General features: G+C 34.1%; 4 protein-coding genes across 4 annotated transcripts; 2 read left to right on the top strand and 2 right to left on the bottom strand.

The window, feature by feature from the left end:
- The first annotated feature begins 536 nt into the window (after nucleotides 1-536).
- On the top strand, nucleotides 537-1,507 carry LOC145598073 (uncharacterized). The gene is made up of 2 exons (XM_081654374.1): nucleotides 537-1,201; nucleotides 1,283-1,507. The coding sequence occupies exons 1-2, from the start codon at nucleotides 614-616 to the stop codon at nucleotides 1,289-1,291; spliced, it is 597 nt and encodes a 198-aa protein (XP_081510500.1). The 5' UTR covers nucleotides 537-613; the 3' UTR covers nucleotides 1,292-1,507.
- Nucleotides 1,508-3,476: 1,969 nt separating this feature from the next.
- On the top strand, nucleotides 3,477-7,803 carry LOC145598072 (uncharacterized). Its single transcript, XM_081654373.1, has 3 exons — nucleotides 3,477-4,310; nucleotides 4,415-7,296; nucleotides 7,599-7,803. Exons 1-2 carry the CDS (start codon nucleotides 3,582-3,584, stop codon nucleotides 4,421-4,423), a joined length of 738 nt encoding a protein of 245 aa, XP_081510499.1. The 5' UTR covers nucleotides 3,477-3,581; the 3' UTR covers nucleotides 4,424-7,296; nucleotides 7,599-7,803.
- A 700-nt stretch (nucleotides 7,804-8,503) lies between these two features.
- LOC145599415 (uncharacterized) lies at nucleotides 8,504-10,414 on the bottom strand. The gene is made up of 6 exons (XM_081655803.1): nucleotides 10,244-10,414; nucleotides 9,882-9,943; nucleotides 9,614-9,749; nucleotides 9,218-9,290; nucleotides 9,001-9,066; nucleotides 8,504-8,844 (listed from the first exon to the last, which is right to left on the bottom strand). The coding sequence occupies exons 1-6, from the start codon at nucleotides 10,396-10,398 to the stop codon at nucleotides 8,629-8,631; spliced, it is 708 nt and encodes a 235-aa protein (XP_081511929.1). The 5' UTR covers nucleotides 10,399-10,414; the 3' UTR covers nucleotides 8,504-8,628.
- A 5,817-nt stretch (nucleotides 10,415-16,231) lies between these two features.
- Nucleotides 16,232-17,547, bottom strand: LOC145599488 (subtilisin-like protease SBT2.5). The gene is made up of 3 exons (XM_081655860.1): nucleotides 17,390-17,547; nucleotides 17,106-17,253; nucleotides 16,232-16,531 (listed from the first exon to the last, which is right to left on the bottom strand). Exons 1-3 carry the CDS (start codon nucleotides 17,464-17,466, stop codon nucleotides 16,469-16,471), a joined length of 288 nt encoding a protein of 95 aa, XP_081511986.1. The 5' UTR covers nucleotides 17,467-17,547; the 3' UTR covers nucleotides 16,232-16,468.
- Nucleotides 17,548-19,118: the final 1,571 nt, after the last annotated feature.

Raw genomic sequence — 19,118 nt, 5'->3', positions numbered from 1 at the left:
TAGCATAAGAATATATGATGCTTTACCTTCAAAGGAACAAAGATCATAAACTTTGGGAACTGATGCTGCAAAGCACAATGGAAAGAATATCAGCAAGTCATGGTCAGTCAAAAGGATAATAGCATCACATCAAGTGGTGGAAGATCAAGCGAATCAAATTACAGAAAAATAACCATATGATGTGAAAGTTTTGCATGTACCACTGTTCCATTCAAATTCAGATCTTGACATATAGAAAAGCCAGTCTTAACACTTTGCAAAGCCTGTCCTGCAATTTTTACCATCATACAAAATAAGATAGCATAGAAATTAATTAGGAAATGGTCATAAATGGTATCGTTTGAATTAGAGCACCCATGAAAATAGAATCAATGCCAACGAACTCCACTACCCTAAAAAAGAAAGATAAAATTAAAAATGGAGAAAAGGAAGCATATTCAAAGGTGGTAATGCAAGCATCGCACTACCGAGTATCCAGACACCAAAAGAAGACAGGGGGCACTAATATGATTGCTATATAAGAGTACTTGATAGCTCACTATGATCATCAAGCTCATCATAAAATATCCTATACACTAATAATCAAAGTGCCCACAGCCCAGTCACTACCATCATGGCTTGCATGCAAATGTCCAGGAGTGAATCCACAGAAAAGAAGTGCAGCGATGTCTCTCAGGGTTACTATTCATCTGATCACAAGCAAGAGGTGCACAAAGTAGCTGGGTGTGCAGTGCCCCACCACGGCCATGCCACCCAAGGCACTGGCCACCACGGCCATGCCACCCAAGGCACTGGCCACCACGGCCATGCCACCCAAGGCACTGGCCACCACGGCCATGCCTGCCAAGGCACTGGCCACAACGGCCATGCCAGCCATGGCTCTGGCCACCACGGCCATGTCAGCCATGGCTCTGGCCACCAAGGCCATGCCAGCCATGGTTGTGGACAACATGGCTCTGCCCATCATGGAATCAACCACCACAACTCTGCCCATCATGGAATCAACCACCACAACTCTGCCCACCATGGCAGTACCCACCACCACTCTTCACACCACGCAAGCTGCGAAGAGAAGAAGGAAGAATACAAAGTTTACAAATCAGGACACAACAAGAGTGAGATGAAGATCAAGAAGAAGTCATCCAAGAAGTGCAGTGATGACAGCAGTGACAGCGAGAGTGACAATGAAGGCTGTCGGAAGGCAAGAATTTGCTTAACAAAAATTTCTTAACCTTGATTTTATGTAACAAGAAATGCTAATACTTTTTTCTATTGCTTACAGAAGTGCTAAACAGGAAGAACACAGCAGTTAGCATCAGCTAACCCAGGACCAGACTGGAGATCATATGCTACTGATAAAAAATATAGTATGTCATAAATAATACCCAATTACTAGCATAGCTGGATTGGCTCAGTATGTATTATGTAAGAATGGATGACTTTCCTAATTGTTGTCGTTTCTTATGATGAACAATGCTACTAAAACCCCTGCAGACTTTATCAAGCATACATATACCAATGAATCATTAACTATGGACATTCATCATCAGACCATCTAGAAATGAGATCAGAGTTATCCAAGTAGAAGTCATCACTCCATAAAATTAACTGCAAAATACACATTTCTAAAAATTGGTGCACCACTAAAATTCATTGCAACCACCTTTGGAGAGTGTGGTTAGCCTAACCCTCATGTCATTACAGAATACAGAGTATGGAATCATTGCTGACTTTAAGCCAGCTTTCAAAAAGGGTTGGATTGATCTACCCCTAATAGGCTAACACACCGTAAATTAAATTGCATAATCATTTGCGATTCCCCATAAATATTGAGATAACGTTTTACTTAAAAGAGCTATATAAATGAGCAGCCAAACATTTTTTTCATTCAAATTAAATTCATTAAGCTCATATTCAACCCATTATATACCCAATTCAAATATAAGTTATATCCCAATCACAACAATCTAGATAGGTTGACATCAAATTACTTATTTCAAATAGGTCAAAATTTCATATCCAATTAGAGTAATCTAGTATTAGTCCATCACACCAAACCCGTGCTTGCGATGGCTTGTCCAAGTGGAAACTTTGAACCAACACTTGTACTTCCAGATCTAACATTCACACTTCATATAACAAACCAAAATAAATAAATAAAAGAGCAAATCAAAGATTTTTTTTTCCCATTGCCATTACCATTTTCCCCCAATAACAACTACAATTTGACGATCTAATTGCAGATCACCTAACCTAACAGGCAGTAAATCAGACACTTGGGTCTCAGCATATAATAATGTAGCTGCAGAATTACAAAAACCTGATCATCCTATCAGAATTAAGGGGCAAGAAATATGCACTTTCAATTTCAGCAGCTTAAAAGTTTGAGACATTCCCACTCCATGGACGGTGAACCCTTAACCCAAAACTCCAAATGAAGATTTTCAACTCCAAATAAACTTAAAAACACTTGATTAATAATTTATGTGCTCAACTGAACTTTAGTTAACTATCTGAAACTTCTAACTTTGTTAATGCGGCCAATAAACTCCAAATTTTTTATAGCTACATGTAAAATTATATGACAACCCCAAATTACCAAAATATACCTGTATAAAACCTCCATGATACCTGTAAGTCCCAAAAATTCACCCATGATATCACAGCCACTCGTAGTCTCGTACACAGTAGGCAAGCCTCATGTCCTTATGCCCTCGAAAGTTGGCGTAATTTATCTTGTTCCTAAATTAACCAATAAAATACCAACACATATGAGCACTTATCTCCCTTCCTCTTGAAAAGAAAATGTGATACAAAACACTACGAAGTTGACAATATAAGCAATTTAAGTGCCTGTAATTCAATACTGAAATCATACAAATCAAATACTTTATTCCAGTTTCATAAATAGCAAGAGCTAGAGACAAATCACCAAAAACATTATTACAACCATTTTCAAGAGAAAACATACTCCATAGTGCTTTACCTTTGACAAAAGGGACAAAGACCATAAACTTAAGGAATGATGCAATAAAGCACGAGAGGGAGAATATCTGCAAATCAAGGGCAGTCAAGAGGATAGTGGTAGAGCCATAGAGGTCAAACGGTACAAATTGCAGAAAAAATAACATACAATGTAAAAGTTTTGCATGCACCACCTTGCTATCCAAATTCAGAGCTAGGTACACTAGCAGGATAGCAAAGCCTATCCCGTAAAGTTCTCGATTATACAAAACAAAACAGCAGAGAGAAAAATTACAAGAAAATGGTCGCATATGGCATCGTCTGAATCAGAATGCCAGTGGAAAAGAGAATCAATGTCACTTAACTCCACTTCCCAAAAAGAAGACAAGACAAAACAAAGGAAGAAAGGGAAGCAGATTCAAAGGTGATAAGCAAGCACCTCACTACCAACTATCAAGCATCTTGCAATAAAAGAAGGTGTCAGCACATTACAGATTGCTATATAAGATTGCTTTATTAGCTCATATTGATCATCAAAATCCAAGCTTAAAAACAAAATAACATCTCCTTTGCACTAAAAAGTAAAAATTAAAGTAGCAAGCACATTCACAACCACCATGGCTTGCATGCAGATGTCCAGGAGTGAAGCCGAAAAAATTAAGTGCGGAAATGGCTCTCAGGGTTACAAAGAAGTGCACAAAACAGGTGGGTGTTCAGTTCCCCAAGCTGCAAACCACAACAGTGGAGGCTTTGTTGGATGTGCAACTAACCAAGTTGGTCACAAGACTCACAACATGGGAGGCATAACACAAAACCATCATAGCCACAACAACCACTCTTTTGGCCATCACGGCCATACCAGCCATGGCACTGGTCACCACGGCCATGCTAGCCATGGCACTGGTCACCTTGGCCATGTCAGTCATGGCGCTGGCCATCATGGCAATGTCAGTCATGGCGCTGGCCATCACGGCCATGTCAGCCATGGCTCTGGCCACCACGGCCATGTCAGCCATGGCTCTGGCCACCACGGCCATGTCAGCCATGGTTCTGGCCACCACGGCCATGTCAGCCATGGCTCTAGCCACCATGGTCATGGCTGTGCCAATCATAGCTCTAGCCAGCATGGAACTGTCCATCATGAAATCAACCACCATAACTCTGCTCATCATGGCGCTACCCACCATCACTCTTCACACCATGTAAGCTGTGAAGAGAAGATAGAAGAATACAAAGTCTACAAATCAGGAAACAATAAGAGTGAGATGAAGATCAAGAAGAAATCATCCAAGAAGTACAGTGATGACAGCAGTGACAGCGAGAGTGACAATGAAGGCTATGGGAAGGCAAGTATTTGATTAAATTATCTCAAACACAATTCAAAAATTTCTTAACATTGGCTTCTAAAATAATAACAGCATATGCTAATTCTTTTTTATATTGTTTACAGAAGTGCTAAACAAGCAGATCTCAGCAGTCAGCAGCAGCCAATTCATGACCAGAGAATGGAGATTAGATGCCCAAATACAAGCATAGCTGAGGCACCATAACCATTTCCTGGTGGATATGGTTTAGTGCATGTTATCCAAGTATAAATATTTGTCCCTATTGTACAATGTGCGTTTCCTTATAAATTAACAGTGCATGATATGCAGTGGTGCACTGCTATTAAATAAGCTCCTCTAGACTTTTCAAAGAATATGTGTATCATGAAACTAAAACTACTGAAAACAACTATCAAATTATCAAGGAAAAGGGATAAATATCTAGAGTTCTGCATTAAAATTCTATCAAACTATGTAAACAACATAAGAACACAAAAATCCTTGAAATTGGAGTATCACCTAAAACATTGCAAGTTGCAAATACCTCTGCTTCATTTGTAATTCAACTAATCCTCTTGTTATAGAGCACGAAATTTGTACTAAATATTGAAATGGCTTTCAAACAAAAATTTAACAGAGACAAGGGGAAAGAAATCAAGTTGATCTACAATCTCTCCATAATCCATACCAGGTTATAACACTACAATGTCAATAAACAACAACAAAGCCATAGTCCCAAAATGAGGCTAAGGGACGTAACAAAATAATCAGTTGAAAGAGTTTGAAAAAGGTGTGTAAAGTGAGAAAAGAAAGAGCATCCAAGTAAAAATTAAGAGAGTTTTAAAAGGGAACCAAAATTCAAGAAAGTTTTGATAGAGTGGTAAAAGCGTGTGAGTAAAAAACATAAAGGTTTGAGGAAACTTTAGCAAAGGAAATCAATATAGGTCGTAAAACACGAATTGGGTAAAATAATAAAAGTAAACACTTAAATGTCACTAATTATAAATACAAATTTTTTTTGGTAAAAATTATCCAAAACCAATGGCATTTATGGAGTTATGCAGTTCCACGGTTGAAGGATTAAGACTTAATTAAGAGTATCAATATCAAAGATTAGTATGTCTTAATTTAGACAATATCTCTCCCTAATTTACAGCACGTATTAAGGAAAAATTGAAACTGTTCTCCTTTTCAAGTAGCAACCATGACAGCACCATGCAATTGCATATCCCAACTTAAACTGCCAAACCCATAGTTTGCCAACCGATATCATTTTTTAGTTCAATGGCTCTGTTCAAATTTTGGAAGCTAAAAATCATAGGGAGGGCAGAAGTTAAGAAAGCAACAGAAAGTAATGACGGTAAACAAGCATTATTGCCAATTCTGAGTAGCTTTAAATTTTCCAGTGGCACAACCCCCACCCCCCAACACACACACACACACACACACACACACACAGGCAACAAAAATTATTAATATAATATCCCTATTTTTAAACTGGGATCAGAACTCACGTTTTAAGTGGAAACATGATCCATAGGTTGATTATTGTTCCAAAACATATTATTCATCCCTTTCTTTACTCCTTCATAACCTCATTGTCTCACATCCCTCTCAAAAAAAGGGAGGAAACAAAGAAAAAGTAAACCATCTAGCATCTACCAATGGACTAGCCATTAGTTCATTACATACTACATTGATTCTTGTATAATGTCAAAATTATAAATGTTCCAGTCATTTTCATTCATTCAAGGATTCATGTAGCCTAGATCTTCTCTAGTCTAATAATGTATATATATCAGCTGGCCTTAGTATAGCTCAAAGTGGTTCCTAATCCCTTCTAGGTAAAAGGGTGACTGTTAATAAGAATTTTACAAAATAAAATATGGATTATAATGATCTTAACTAATATAAGTGGCTCATTGAGCCTTCCACAAAACCTAATTTAACAGACAGTTCTATCGTATCAAATAAAGATCAACTAGAAATGACCTCTGTTATGGCACGAAAGTGGATTCCTGACATAAAACAGAAGTTTCATCAGAAGTATTGGGTTGATGTTAATGTCTAAACATTGTACTTAAATGTTTCTTAGACTTCAGGACCAAAATTTAAAGCTGTTCTCCAATATGGCTGCTCATGCTTTTTATCTCCACCATCAAAATTCCAAACCGAGATATTCCTCTTTTCCATTACAATGATCCTCTGCAGCCTATTCCACCCACTTGCGACTTTACACCATATAAAGAAAAATTAAAAATAAAAATGGAATCTTACTACTTTGTGCCTTCTATATAGTTTGGTGTTGCAATTTCCTCAAAGAATCAAGAGAACTCAAAGGAAAATCTCCTTAAAAATTTTCAACATTCTCAATATAATGGCCTCAAACAAACTGCAAAAACCCACAAATGAAGAGCACAAGTTTACCCAGAAGATATCAGAGGTGACCGCTTGGGGTGGCAGAGTGTTCGGACACAAACAACAAGAACACCAAGCAGTGGCCAAACACTGTACTACATGTCAATGCTCAGCACCCAAGGATACAAAACCAAAATGTACTCATATGCAGAAGAAAGAACATGCTGACACCATACCTGTCAAAAATACTAAATCTGGGGTGTGCACGGAGACAAAGGAGGTGAAGGAAGAGCACTCAAGTACAGTCAATAAGGATGCCAAACATACAACTTGCATTGAGCTGAGGAAGAAGGGAAAACAGCATACAACAAATGTCCAAATAAAGGATTCTAAGCAGCCTGCTCATGCTGAGATGAAGAAGAAAGAAAAGGAGCAACATGCAAAAAGCAACACAGCTAACGCATGCAACAAATTAAGCAATAAAGTGCACATTCAAAACAAGGAAGAACCAACCAGCCACTGCTTTTCAACCATGGCAGATCATTGGAAGGAGAAGATCATGATAATGAAGAAGCCAAAGGAAAGCAAGTGCAAAGATAGCAGCAGCAGTGACAGCAACAGTGAAGATGAGTCCTGTGGGATAATGAAGGTATATATTCAAATGAAGATATTTTACCATATGTATCTCCCTAATTACACTAACTTTCCAGCATGATTCACACAAAATTATCCATATTTCTAGCAGACATGCCTAACATAGAGAGGAAAATACATTAAAAGATATTACAGATGTTCGTCTTTTGTAACTATTAGCATAAGTCCATGTCCACCTACCCCCTTTAACCCATCCCCCTCCAAACCCGCCCAGAAAAAGGTTATGTGGTATACTGGCATGCTTGACTGTCCGATTCATACAATTTGATTTTTTTTTTTTCCACCTTATTCTTGCAGACTGACAAGAGAGTGAAGAGACATTCCCAAGGGACCAAAACCTCATCTAAATGAGAGAGGCTTCTGGAGAATCAGCAAGGAAAAAGATGATAAGTATGAACAATGTGTATTGCTATAGTACAAGGTTGAAATGTTACTTTCCAACAATAAGCCCCTCTTCCTTATAGAATGAAATTTTCTATTGCTTTGGCATTGTTTGTTAGTTTGCAAAAGCTTTACGTTATGGTCAGTTTGATACATAACTACATTAGAGCATCCTATATCATAATATGAGTATTAGTACTACAAGTTAACAACCCGGTTATGCACGGCTTGTAATGAAAACATTGACTAAATTAAATTATAAGGAGCAAAAATAATCATTGAAAAAGTTTATTGCTAAAAGTAGTTACAAACGGAATTTAAAGGGGAGACCATTATGGTCAGTTAAAACAAATTCTTCAAAATTTCATCAGATTTTGATTTTATGTAACATTGCATAATACATTGAAATTTATTAAAAAATAATAGAAGTATCACATAGCTTTAAAAGGGAATTATTTGGCAGCAATGTGTGTAGCTTGGTTATTACTTTAGCAACAATCAAAAAGAAGTCAATCTCCATTTCCTGTAACTTGTAAGAATAGTACAGGACATGGAGGCCATCTCCATGTTTATCCATTTATGTAACTTGTAAGATTCACAAACACCAACAAGAAGAGTCCAAAGGCATAACTATACCTCTGCATAAAATATAATTACACACTTGAAATATCTACAAGTTACATGAACAGATATAACTAGCAACAATCTCCAAAACTAATTTACACAAACATATGAACATAAAGCATAAAACAAAAGTGCCATGAAGCAGCATATCTATACTGGTTATATCATACAAAAAGAGACTGATCGTGATTTATGCCAACTAGAACTTCATATCAAGATTGGACTGACCTCATCACGTATGACACTCACTACAAAAATCATCCCACCAGAAAAGCTTCTCACAGCTAAGAAAGAGCTGGAGTACCGGAGAGGGCGGAGACTATCACAAATCACATAGACTATTGGAAACAAATAAGGCGATAGACTGGACAGCAGACTCCTCAACAACATTTTGAGTAGTTCCAGTTGATTTCAGATGCTTTTCAGCAACTTTGAAGGAGTGATCTCCTCCTTCAATGACATGCAAGTCGTTGACTGTTTTGATTTTTTTCCGAACAACTTCCAGCTTACCCAGAGGGCATAACCCATCTTTGCTACCCTGCAACAGAGCAACCACATCTCAATCCCCCAAAAAATAACAGAAATATAAAATCTGTCAAGATAAACATCACAATATTCTCACAATGCAATTAATTTCTAACATCTTAAAGATCACAGAAAACGAGTCACGGAGACAATGACTAGTAAAAAATACCTGCACAAACATGACAGGAACTGTGAGCTGAACCAGTATCTCATCTCGTATTGCTCCATTCGATCCCTAAAAGTACTAGTGTCAGTAATGTGGCATTTTTCTTCATAATCATGAGTCGCCTTTATCAAAAAACTACTGTGATTCATCATCTTGAGCTACATCAACAAAATTAGCAATGTAATAAATAGGAATCAGCAATTAAAAGTTAAAGATAAACCTTCAATGGGTATCCCAGACAGACTATTGCTGATGCAGAAATGTCCTTTTGGCTGGCCACCATGCAGCTAATTCTACAGTTAGATACAGAAATATTATTTTTCGAAGAACATGCAACTAATTTGCCAATAAAATTTAAAAAGTATCATTCATTTTATCTGATTATTTCAATAGTGACTTCACTGATGTAACAACAGCTACAGAGTACATTCAACCTGTTCGTAAAACCATACCTTATTGGCTGAATCCATAAACAATCAAAGAGTCGAAATTTGCAAGGAACTTAAACAGATTTTTAGCACAAAATCTCATAGAGTTCATATTGTTCGGCATGACAACATTACAAAATGACCAAAAATAGTTATCTATTTGGCATACATCAATAATCAATTATCACCTTGAGCCCATCGATTTTCCGGCCAAAATTAAAGGATGACCAGGGTATTTATCAACCGCCTTCTTAACAATATCAACATGAAAATCCACTAGCTTCTCCGCCTTCGGAGGCGGTCTCTTCTTTCCACCGGCCAAATCTACCAACACATAAATTTTCCAACAGTCAAAAACAGCATGAATTTCAGGCACGAAATCGAAAAACTGATGTAATCGAATCCCTTAAGTCCTTTCGATTTCATAAATTAAAGAGATTGAAGCATTGAACTCACAAGGATAGTCAAATGTAACAACTTCAACAGCATCCAAGGCCTTTCCTAGCATCTCTTTCCATCTACACAAAACACACAATTTGTTCAACATAAAATTCATAATCATAACTTAACATTCCACCACTAATTCATTTTGAGGTATTACTAAATAGAGGATATACACCATCATTTTGAGTAAAACCACATGCAAAATTCATTAAAATTCCACCACTAATTCATGCAAACAAAAATAAAAGCAGTATAAAGAGAAATTCCACTAATATTCACAATTTTCAAATCAAATGTTGTAAAATTTAGTAATTTCAACTAATTAGCAAAAAACTGAAGCAAAAAAAGAAAGATAAAAGAAAGAGAGAGAAAACCTGATCATCCAATCGGAAGAGGAAGGAGCACCAGCACCATGAGCGAAGACAACCAGTGGTGACAAATTCTTGAGCTTCTGCGATTCAACGGCGTCGTTTGGGGCTTTTAGCTGGTCAGTACGACGGCGTTTTGACGACGGGAATGAATCCGCCATTGTTGCTGAGATTAATTCTGGAAATTAAACCACAAATTATAGGAAATAAAAACCCTAATAAAATAATTAGTTTCAGAGTTTCTTAATTTTCGCGCCAAATGATAATCCGTAAGCCCGTAAAGTCACATGGGCCTGGGCCGTATACTCAATTCATGATGTAATTCATTAACTATACTTCCTCTGTTTTTTTAGTTGACATCGTTTGACTTTTACACAATTCACACACTACACTTTGACTCGCTTTTGTGATTTATAAATACAATAAAATATAATCATGTGAAATCTTGTTTAAATCGTTTATATGTATGTTTTATTAATATCCACATTTTATAATTTTACAATGTTGATAATTAAAGTTATTAAGCGTTAAAAATATGTGTTGGCAAGCGTGATAATAGAATGGTGTCGACTAAAAAAACAGAGGAAGTATTGTTTGTGTCAAAAAAAAATAATCATATTGTTAAAGATAATAAGGAGTTGCGAATAAGAACACTCCAAAATCGTTTGTACCTTGATTTACCTTTAATAATTAAACTAGTGAGTGACCCCGGGCGATGCCCCGAGTTGCTACTGTTATAGACGTACAATCAATAAATTTTTTAGAAGGTTTTTCAAAACTGCAATTGTCATTGTCAAACCAAAATTGAGTTATTCTTTAAATATAGTTTTTTTATTTTCTTAATTGAACCTTGTGGTTTGCACTTATATGAATTTTTTTCTATACAAATAACATAGTTTTAGAAACGCTTTTTAATATGCGGCATACGAAGTAGGGAATAAAGAGTGGAGTAGGAAATAAATATGTGTTTTTTTTTTTGTAATAATTAAACCATATGGTTTAAAGTTATATATATTTCTTTTTCATAATTATAACGTGTTTGATAATTAGCTTAGATGGCTAAAGAGTCAAATTTGTTGTAAGTGATTTGGGGCTCAAATCCTCTTATCATCATTTTTTTTATTTAGTGATGGTGTGGTATGTGGAGATGTTGGGTAGGTGACATGGCGCCGTCAAATGTTTGTGAAGTGACGTGGCGTCATGAATTGTTGGTGAAGTGACGTGGCGTAATTTGGAAGAGGCTACGTGGCGCATAGACGTTTTTATAAACGCCTTTTAATATATTAGTATAGATTAGTATAGATGGTCTTAATAAAGTGCCTTTGTAAGTAAATTGTAACTGACATTGTTGATACTCCATAATAACTTTTTTTTTTTTGGAACGGATACTCCATAATAACATACGAAATTGATAGTTATTAATAAGCCAAACTCAACACACGATGAGTTTTTAATTAGTAAGAGAATCAATTCGAACAACCTGAAATTATTAGGGGTAATCCTTGTATAGTATAAAGCATGTTGTGACATCAATATAATTGGACATTATTGATTTACCCCAAGTTCATTTGGTATTTCTCCCTTAATTCCATCTTCTTCAAATGTTTCTTAGCTTGTATTCTCGATTATAACTTTCAATTAACTCTATACTGGTGAGCCAAACCTGGCCTAAATGAATCACACCACAAATTACTACACATATCAATCTTAGACAAGCCCATACAAAGATGCATTTGGTCCTAAAGAATATATACAGGACTTTTTAACACCTATGAATCAAAATTTCAAGAAACCAAGCTTCATGGAATTCACGCGTGCAATTTAAGAGCCCAAACTAATGAATTGTTTTCAATTCTCATTTGCATTTGATACTACACGTACTAACGCAAGCCTACAGTTAGTAATCATTTGCATAGTCTTAGAGATATCCCGTGGATATATATATGTAATTTTATCATATAATTACTAATTAATTTTAGTACTTGAATCGGGTTAATTCATATGAATGAATGAAATTATTGTCTATAGAATTCTTTAGTTGATGATAAATTGATTTGGTACAAGCTTAAAAAACAGATCAAGACTGAACTAAACAAAATCCCATAATAAAGGAAACATACTAGTTGGAGATTTTGTCAAGTCTAACATAAATAAATCTCTGATTATAATTATTAATTCCCCTACTCCATTATAGTATATCATTCTAACCTTTGTATTTCATGAAAAATCCCCAATTTAGGCCCTATTCTTTTCACCTTAAAAAAATAAGGAAAATTTGACAATTACTACCGCGTATTAATGCGTATTTGAAAATTACTACCGCGAAATAAAAAACTTGTGACTTACTACCGTAAAAACTTCAAAAAATTTGCGATTACTACCAATCTCCATTTTAAATCGTTTATGACGTCATTAACCCACGTTAAACCCATGGTTAACCTATTTAACCACCTAAAAATAAATGAAAACTAATAAAAGGCCTAACCCATGGTTAACCCCCCAACTATCATAACTAAACCTCACTCTTTTCCCCCAATTTAGAAAACTGAGCAACTTAGAAATTTCTCCAAATTGCTACTCTTTCTCAAAATTGAAGACTAATACCTCGAAGGTGTCCTCAAATCGATTCAGGTAAATTCTAAATTTGTTTAATTTCGCTCCCAAACGTGTGTGTTTAATTGTGTTAGAATTCTAGGGTTTAACGACATTTTTGGAATTCGCAATTTAGGGTTTTGGAGTGTGATTTTGATTGACAAATTTAGGGGTATTGTATACTTCTTTGAATTAAACTAAGATTTAAAGATAATAAGTGATAAAAGTTTATGTTTTTGTTGTTGATTCAACAAGGAGATGTTTAGGGGGGCAAGGTGGAAGGGTTGGAAATGCAAATGTGGGTTGAACACTTCAATTATGAAGTCCTAGACCAAAGAAAACCCTGGTAGGAGGTTTGTAGCTTGTTCAGACTTTGATGCGGAGAACAATACAAGAGGCTGCAAATATTTTGTGTGGTATGATAGAGAAAGGGGAGGGAAATTGAATTGGGTAGTTGGGGGGTTAACCATGGGTTAGGCCTTTTATTAATTTTCATTTATTTTTAGGTGGTTAAATAGGTTAACCATGGGTTTAACGTGGGTTAATGACGTCATAAACGATTTAAAATGGAGATTGGTAGTAATCGCAAATTTTTTGAAGTTTTTACGGTAGTAAGTCACAAGTTTTTTATTTCGCGGTAGTAATTTTCAAATACGCATTAATACGCGGTAGTAATTGGCAAATTTTCTTATTAATAATTACCTATCAGTCTACCACATTATATGGCCAAGCAATAGAGTACCATAGCCAAAGTATGACAACGACAAGCAACATAAAATATTGTAAAGCAGGGGAAGGTAATACTCCGGTTGGATCTTGCAAACTCATTTCTTAGTACTACAATAATTATATGGTAAAGGGGAGTAGCTCTTTTATGGCAATTTACTAATTTTAGGAAGATAATTACTTTTTCCTAAAATATTGTATAGATCAAGTATAGAAAGAAGATGGAGTATTAATTATTAAGTAAGTGTATAATGTAGAAGAAAGATAACAGAGTACCATTGCAAAAAAAAAAATAAGATCATAGTGGCAATAAAACCTATAACAAAAACAATCTGTATGAAGAATTGGTTGTTGAACTAGAAGAACTAATAAGATTCAAGTTATGGATTACACTCGAGTATGTAATGAAGTACTAAGTTAGTGTATATCAGCGGCGGATCCAGGATTTGTGAAATTGGGGTACGAAATGAATTTTGATAAAAAAAAAATTTACAAAATAATGTAAACTGCAATAATTTTTTCCTAACTAAATTTTGAATTAATAAATCATAAATCATTTTACTTTGTATTACTAATGGCGTGTACAATGCATCCCAGAGACCTGTTATCTGGAACAACAGGTCTCTTTTATTGAAAAAATACTAATCTCCCGCTGGAGAAATTAAAATCATCACCAAAGAGACAAAGAGACCTGTTTTTTTAAGTAGGCGGTCTCTTTGATGTTACACAAAAAGGCAGCCTAAATAAGTGAATAACTACCTACATAAACAGAACCTAAGAGACCACCTCTTTGATAAAGGCGGTCTTTTCTTACCAGACTTTTTTTTTTTTTTTTTTTGGCATAATGGGGGTACAAGTGTACAACTGTAACTCTATGTACCCCCTAGATCCTCCAGTGGTGTATGTGCGATGTACCAATTTAATCAAAAGAATTATTAGGCTTGACTTGTCACATTATTCGACGTTTTTATGTAAACAATAGATGTTAATTTTAATTTGGGCTTATGATATTAGTAAATAAATTATAATAAACGTATTTCTATCATTTGAGTGTGATTTTCCATATGACAATAATTTTATTTGAGTTTTGCAGGGTTTTTTTTACTGGTAAAGTGAAATATCATAAAATTGGTTGTACGACGAGTTACGCAAGATTGGAACATTTCTCGACTTTTCATATATAATAAGGTGATTCAATTGATGAAAATCATCCTAATAGACAGCTACAACAAATTGTTAAATTCCATATTCAAAAAAGTTTTATATTTCAACAAAAATTTTTTTGGGCACTATATCTCTTCAATATGTTATAAAACATGTTTATTATAGGAGAAGATAATTTAATAGTAGGATGTATTAATGTTTTACATGATTGACATGTATAGTTGCTCTCGCGAAATTAAACATCTATCTATGATGTGCAAGAAAAATAATTTAGCAACAAATTATTTGACTTATATAAGCCAATTTACACACATCCATCAATACGAATTAACCTGCAATTCCAAGTAACAAATATTTTTATTTTTAGATTTATAATTGTAGAGAAAACAAGTTTAATCTCACAACAAAAATTTGCAATATATTTAGATAATTGATGTGAAAATAATTGAAGATTGAGGCATGTGATTGATAATAAAAGAGGACAGACCCACAAATGTCAGGATTTACAAAATAGAGTCTATCTTTCAGAAGAAAATTTTGTCAAATAAATGATGCCATTTAAAAGTGTCTAGTCTAAGGCTTCTCATCTTAACCTTAACTGGATAAAGTGGCTGTGATTTTTATCAACCAACCTATGAATGAACAACAGCAAGTGATTTTTGCAACGCATCAAATCACATACTCCGTATATTTCCATTTTGTCAATTTGCCTAGCTACTATACCATCAAATTAAAGTCTACTGCTACTTTTATTTTTTCCTTTCTTTTGAAATTTATATGTCATTGTTGTTTTGCATGGTTGCATGTGGGGGCAATGGAATTTAATGACCCATTCATGTGCTGACTGAAGTCCTTTTTTTTTTTTTGGTTTATATTCTGTGAATTTTGATATCAAGAAACTGAAAATTAAAAAAAAAAAATTAAAAAAAAACCTTCAAAACATTTAACATGTATAAAATGGTAAAATTTATAATGATCAACATATACACAATCAACCTTAGTTGTTTTTTTTTTTTGAATAGCATCAACCTTAGTTGTTTTATGGTTCTACCCATGTGAATTGATGGAGAGGGTCGCTTCAACCGTAGAAGTTGATAAGTAACAGTGTTTGTAAGGTCTCTTCCAAACATAATAATGTCAATACAGTATACTAAGTAAAACAACAAAGAAACAAATTGTTGTGATAATTGTGAATTATAAATTGACAAACAAGTCATGTCGTAATTAACTAGATATGTGAATTTGTATCCTTCAATTCGTTACCTTTTTTAAAAAACAAACCGATAGATTAACACAAATATATTCAAGCATGTCCTTGATTAGCCTTAATATTTCAGTATATACATTTGTAATACATTTCATTACTCTGTATTTGTCAACCTTGATTAACTCATTCAAGCAATTAAATTCATGAGAGAGGTGTTGACTAGGGAAAGAGTAATTCATTCAAGAAGCTCCAAATCAACCAATCACTTAATTAAAAAAATTACTTAAGTGCCATTGTAATTTATAATAATGCCATCGACCCATCGTTACATAATTAAATATAAAGTATTTATATACCCTACTTACGACATATAATACCTTAAGAATAGGCCTTTGGAATGAGAAAAGCACAAAAATACACAATAGTAATCACAAATTAAACCTACTTCTTATTACCTAAGCCTCAATAATAATATTGGTTTATATGCTAATTAATATAATTATATTGATGATAATATATCATGAGGCTGAACAAATGAGTGATTAAGCCAATTCTTGATTCTTCTCCACTACCCGCACTCCTGTCGCAGATCTCAGCAACTTTGCCTGTACATTAAAATGATACACGTACACCAAAAATAAATAAGAACAAAAATAAATAAAAATAAAAAGGCAGCATTATTAAGCTGCAACATTACAAAATAGAATGCTGCTAATCAACAACTGTATAACTCTGTGAAATCTCATACAAAATCTTATCTCTAACCAATTAAATCAATTCATACAGTATATATAAAAGATACTCGTAGACTCGTATATACAAAGTATATATTTATAAAATGATAAATGAAAGAAAAAAAAAAGGACAAATAGCGAAACAAACTCGTTTTGATTTAAATTAGTATTCATTTAATCATTTACAATAATAATTCAATTCAAAATCTAGCAGTAGTATAAGTTTTAAGGGAAGAAAAAACCCGCAACATTGCAACAATGTGTTAGGTTGTAATACTATACCTACATTACAAATTCCAGTATTACCAACCCACAATGTGTATTCAAAGTTACTCCGTATTAATTATATCCGCCGTAACTTTGGGTATATGTACATATCGGGCAATGTAGGTTATATTAATCGCGTCATAAACAATAATAACTATAGCTTAATGATAACATATACCTGATCATCAGTGATTTCAACCGCAAAACCATCAACAATAACCAGAGACAAAGTCTTGTTGTATGAACCAGGTTGGAGCGTTCGAGCTAGAAGTTCATCATGTTTCCTACTTAGATACACATCTAACTCATAGGCTCCTCTTTTTGTCCTGTTTAATTACCACAACTATATTTAATTAATCAACCAAATTAAGAACGAAAATGTAATTAATTAATAGCTCAGAATTAACTTTAAACAATTACATAATTAATTTTTACGAAGTTTAATATAAGTTATAATCATACCTATCAGCTCGAAGACGCTCATACTCGGGATCAAAATTCATGAACACGAAGTATAATTCCTTTTGCTTGCTTGCCATTATAATTTAGCTTAATTTTTCAAAAAATATTAAGCAATTTTTGTTTTTCTCTCTCTAATTTGTGTTTTTGGATGTTTGAGATATTATTGGCACTGCAATGAGTATGAGCTTCACATGTTTGCTATTTATAGAGAAGTCTACACCACAAAGTCATACTTAAAGTCAAGATAATACAAGAGCTTCATAATTGAAGTCGAGTATAAATCTACCTTTTTTTTTGGTTTCTTTTGTTTATTTAAGGTAACATTTATTCACTTTTACCTTCCTATATTGAGGCAAGATCACTGTAAATATTGGAGGTGACTTTTATATATGGAGGAACTATATAAACCCATCAACATGGTGTATGCATGAGTACAAAAACATTGCTTAACAACCACTAGTTCTAAAAAATTCACTTTTCCTAAACTGTTATGTACATGTTGTGTTACGCTTTAAAGTGTGTGATGATGAGTTGCTACTTTTTAGTACGATAACAGGTTACGTGGTTGAGATTTTTTCAAAGATTTTGATTAATTTATCTACTATGACTAGCAATTACTATACACTTGTGTTATAAAAAAATTATAGTCAAAGAATGGTTATAATCTAACATTATATCCTCTTTTTTTTTTAATATAAAACATGACCATAACTCCATAAAGTCCATGCATGACTTACTTTTTAGCTTGACTAAGTCATGATGGTCCCTATTTCTTAGTCCCTTTTTTTTTTTTTCCTTCGTGCAACGTAATTGTAGTAGTAAATTCTAAATTATGTTAATTTCCTTCTTTCTTCTTTAGGATCTTCTTAATGGGGGCAACTTGTTATTAGATGCATGGGTCAAGAGCACAAAAGACATGTAATTTTAGAACTTCTATACTACTATGATATATATACAACAAAAATAAATAAATGAATAAAAACAATTAATCTATACAATATCAATTGTACGAAGTATTATAGAATTACATAATGAATTGATATTAATTATATTATTTCACCGCAAGAAGGTTCCTGGGAAAGGCTTGTAGGTATTTTTTTTAATCTAGAAAAATTAGATGCACACGCTTACACTAATACACTGCCAAAATATCTGACTCCAATTTAATAGGATCCATCTGGATCATTAATTTAACAGGATGTACGTACGTGACCTATTAATCTATACACTTGAATTGTGTTATATATAGAAATAGATTAATTGTGTAATTGAGTACTACATCATTTATTTTTGGCACATTTGGCTCTTCACCTAACTATGAAGCTATAACGTACTGTTAAAATGAATATGAGACTAATAAGTAGAGTCATTAAGGAATCATTATATTTACCAATATGATAATGAGTTGATTACGGGGAAAAAAAAATGCTAAGAATAGATAATTGGAATTCAACCATGTTGATGACTTTTAATAATACGTTAAAGGATCATTTCAAATAAACAAAAATTTTAAGTCGATAGTTGGAGTCCAAGATCGGTTTATATACTCCATCACCCCCTCCTTTTTTCACAAGAGCCCAATTAATTTGGAGCTTGCGTTGATGATTATTGAAGCTCATATTAAGTTTAGGTCTATTAGAAAAGCTGCTTTGTCATTGCTTAATGATTGCGAAGCCCTTGTCAAATATGTGTTTAATAAAATTGTATATGCATGGGACTCTTTACATAT

Source organism: Chenopodium album, chromosome 20 (assembly GCF_948465745.1).
Source record: "Chenopodium album chromosome 20, dcCheAlbu1.1, whole genome shotgun sequence".
NCBI classification, from domain to species: domain Eukaryota; kingdom Viridiplantae; phylum Streptophyta; class Magnoliopsida; order Caryophyllales; family Amaranthaceae; genus Chenopodium; species Chenopodium album.
The sequence above is the reverse complement of the archived record's forward strand: the minus strand, read 5'-3'. Positions and strand labels throughout refer to the sequence as shown.

Bases quoted from the DNA above. Each gene is read 5' to 3' on its own strand.
- LOC145598073 (XM_081654374.1), top strand. From the start codon at position 614: ATGGCTTGCATGCAAATGTCCAGGAGTGAATCCACAGAAAAGAAGTGC.
- LOC145598072 (XM_081654373.1), top strand. From the start codon at position 3,582: ATGGCTTGCATGCAGATGTCCAGGAGTGAAGCCGAAAAAATTAAGTGC.
- LOC145599415 (XM_081655803.1), bottom strand. From the start codon at position 10,398: ATGGCGGATTCATTCCCGTCGTCAAAACGCCGTCGTACTGACCAGCTA. The intron at 9,750-9,881 runs GTGAGTTCAATG...ATGTGTTGGTAG, and splicing joins TGTTACATTTGACTATCCTT to ATTTGGCCGGTGGAAAGAAG. The intron at 8,845-9,000 runs GTATTTTTTACT...GCTCTGTTGCAG, and splicing joins TTCCTGTCATGTTTGTGCAG to GGTAGCAAAGATGGGTTATG.
- LOC145599488 (XM_081655860.1), bottom strand. From the start codon at position 17,466: ATGGCAAGCAAGCAAAAGGAATTATACTTCGTGTTCATGAATTTTGAT. The intron at 17,254-17,389 runs GTATGATTATAA...GTAATTAAACAG, and splicing joins GAGCGTCTTCGAGCTGATAG to GACAAAAAGAGGAGCCTATG. The intron at 16,532-17,105 runs GTATATGTTATC...TTTAATGTACAG, and splicing joins TTGAAATCACTGATGATCAG to GCAAAGTTGCTGAGATCTGC.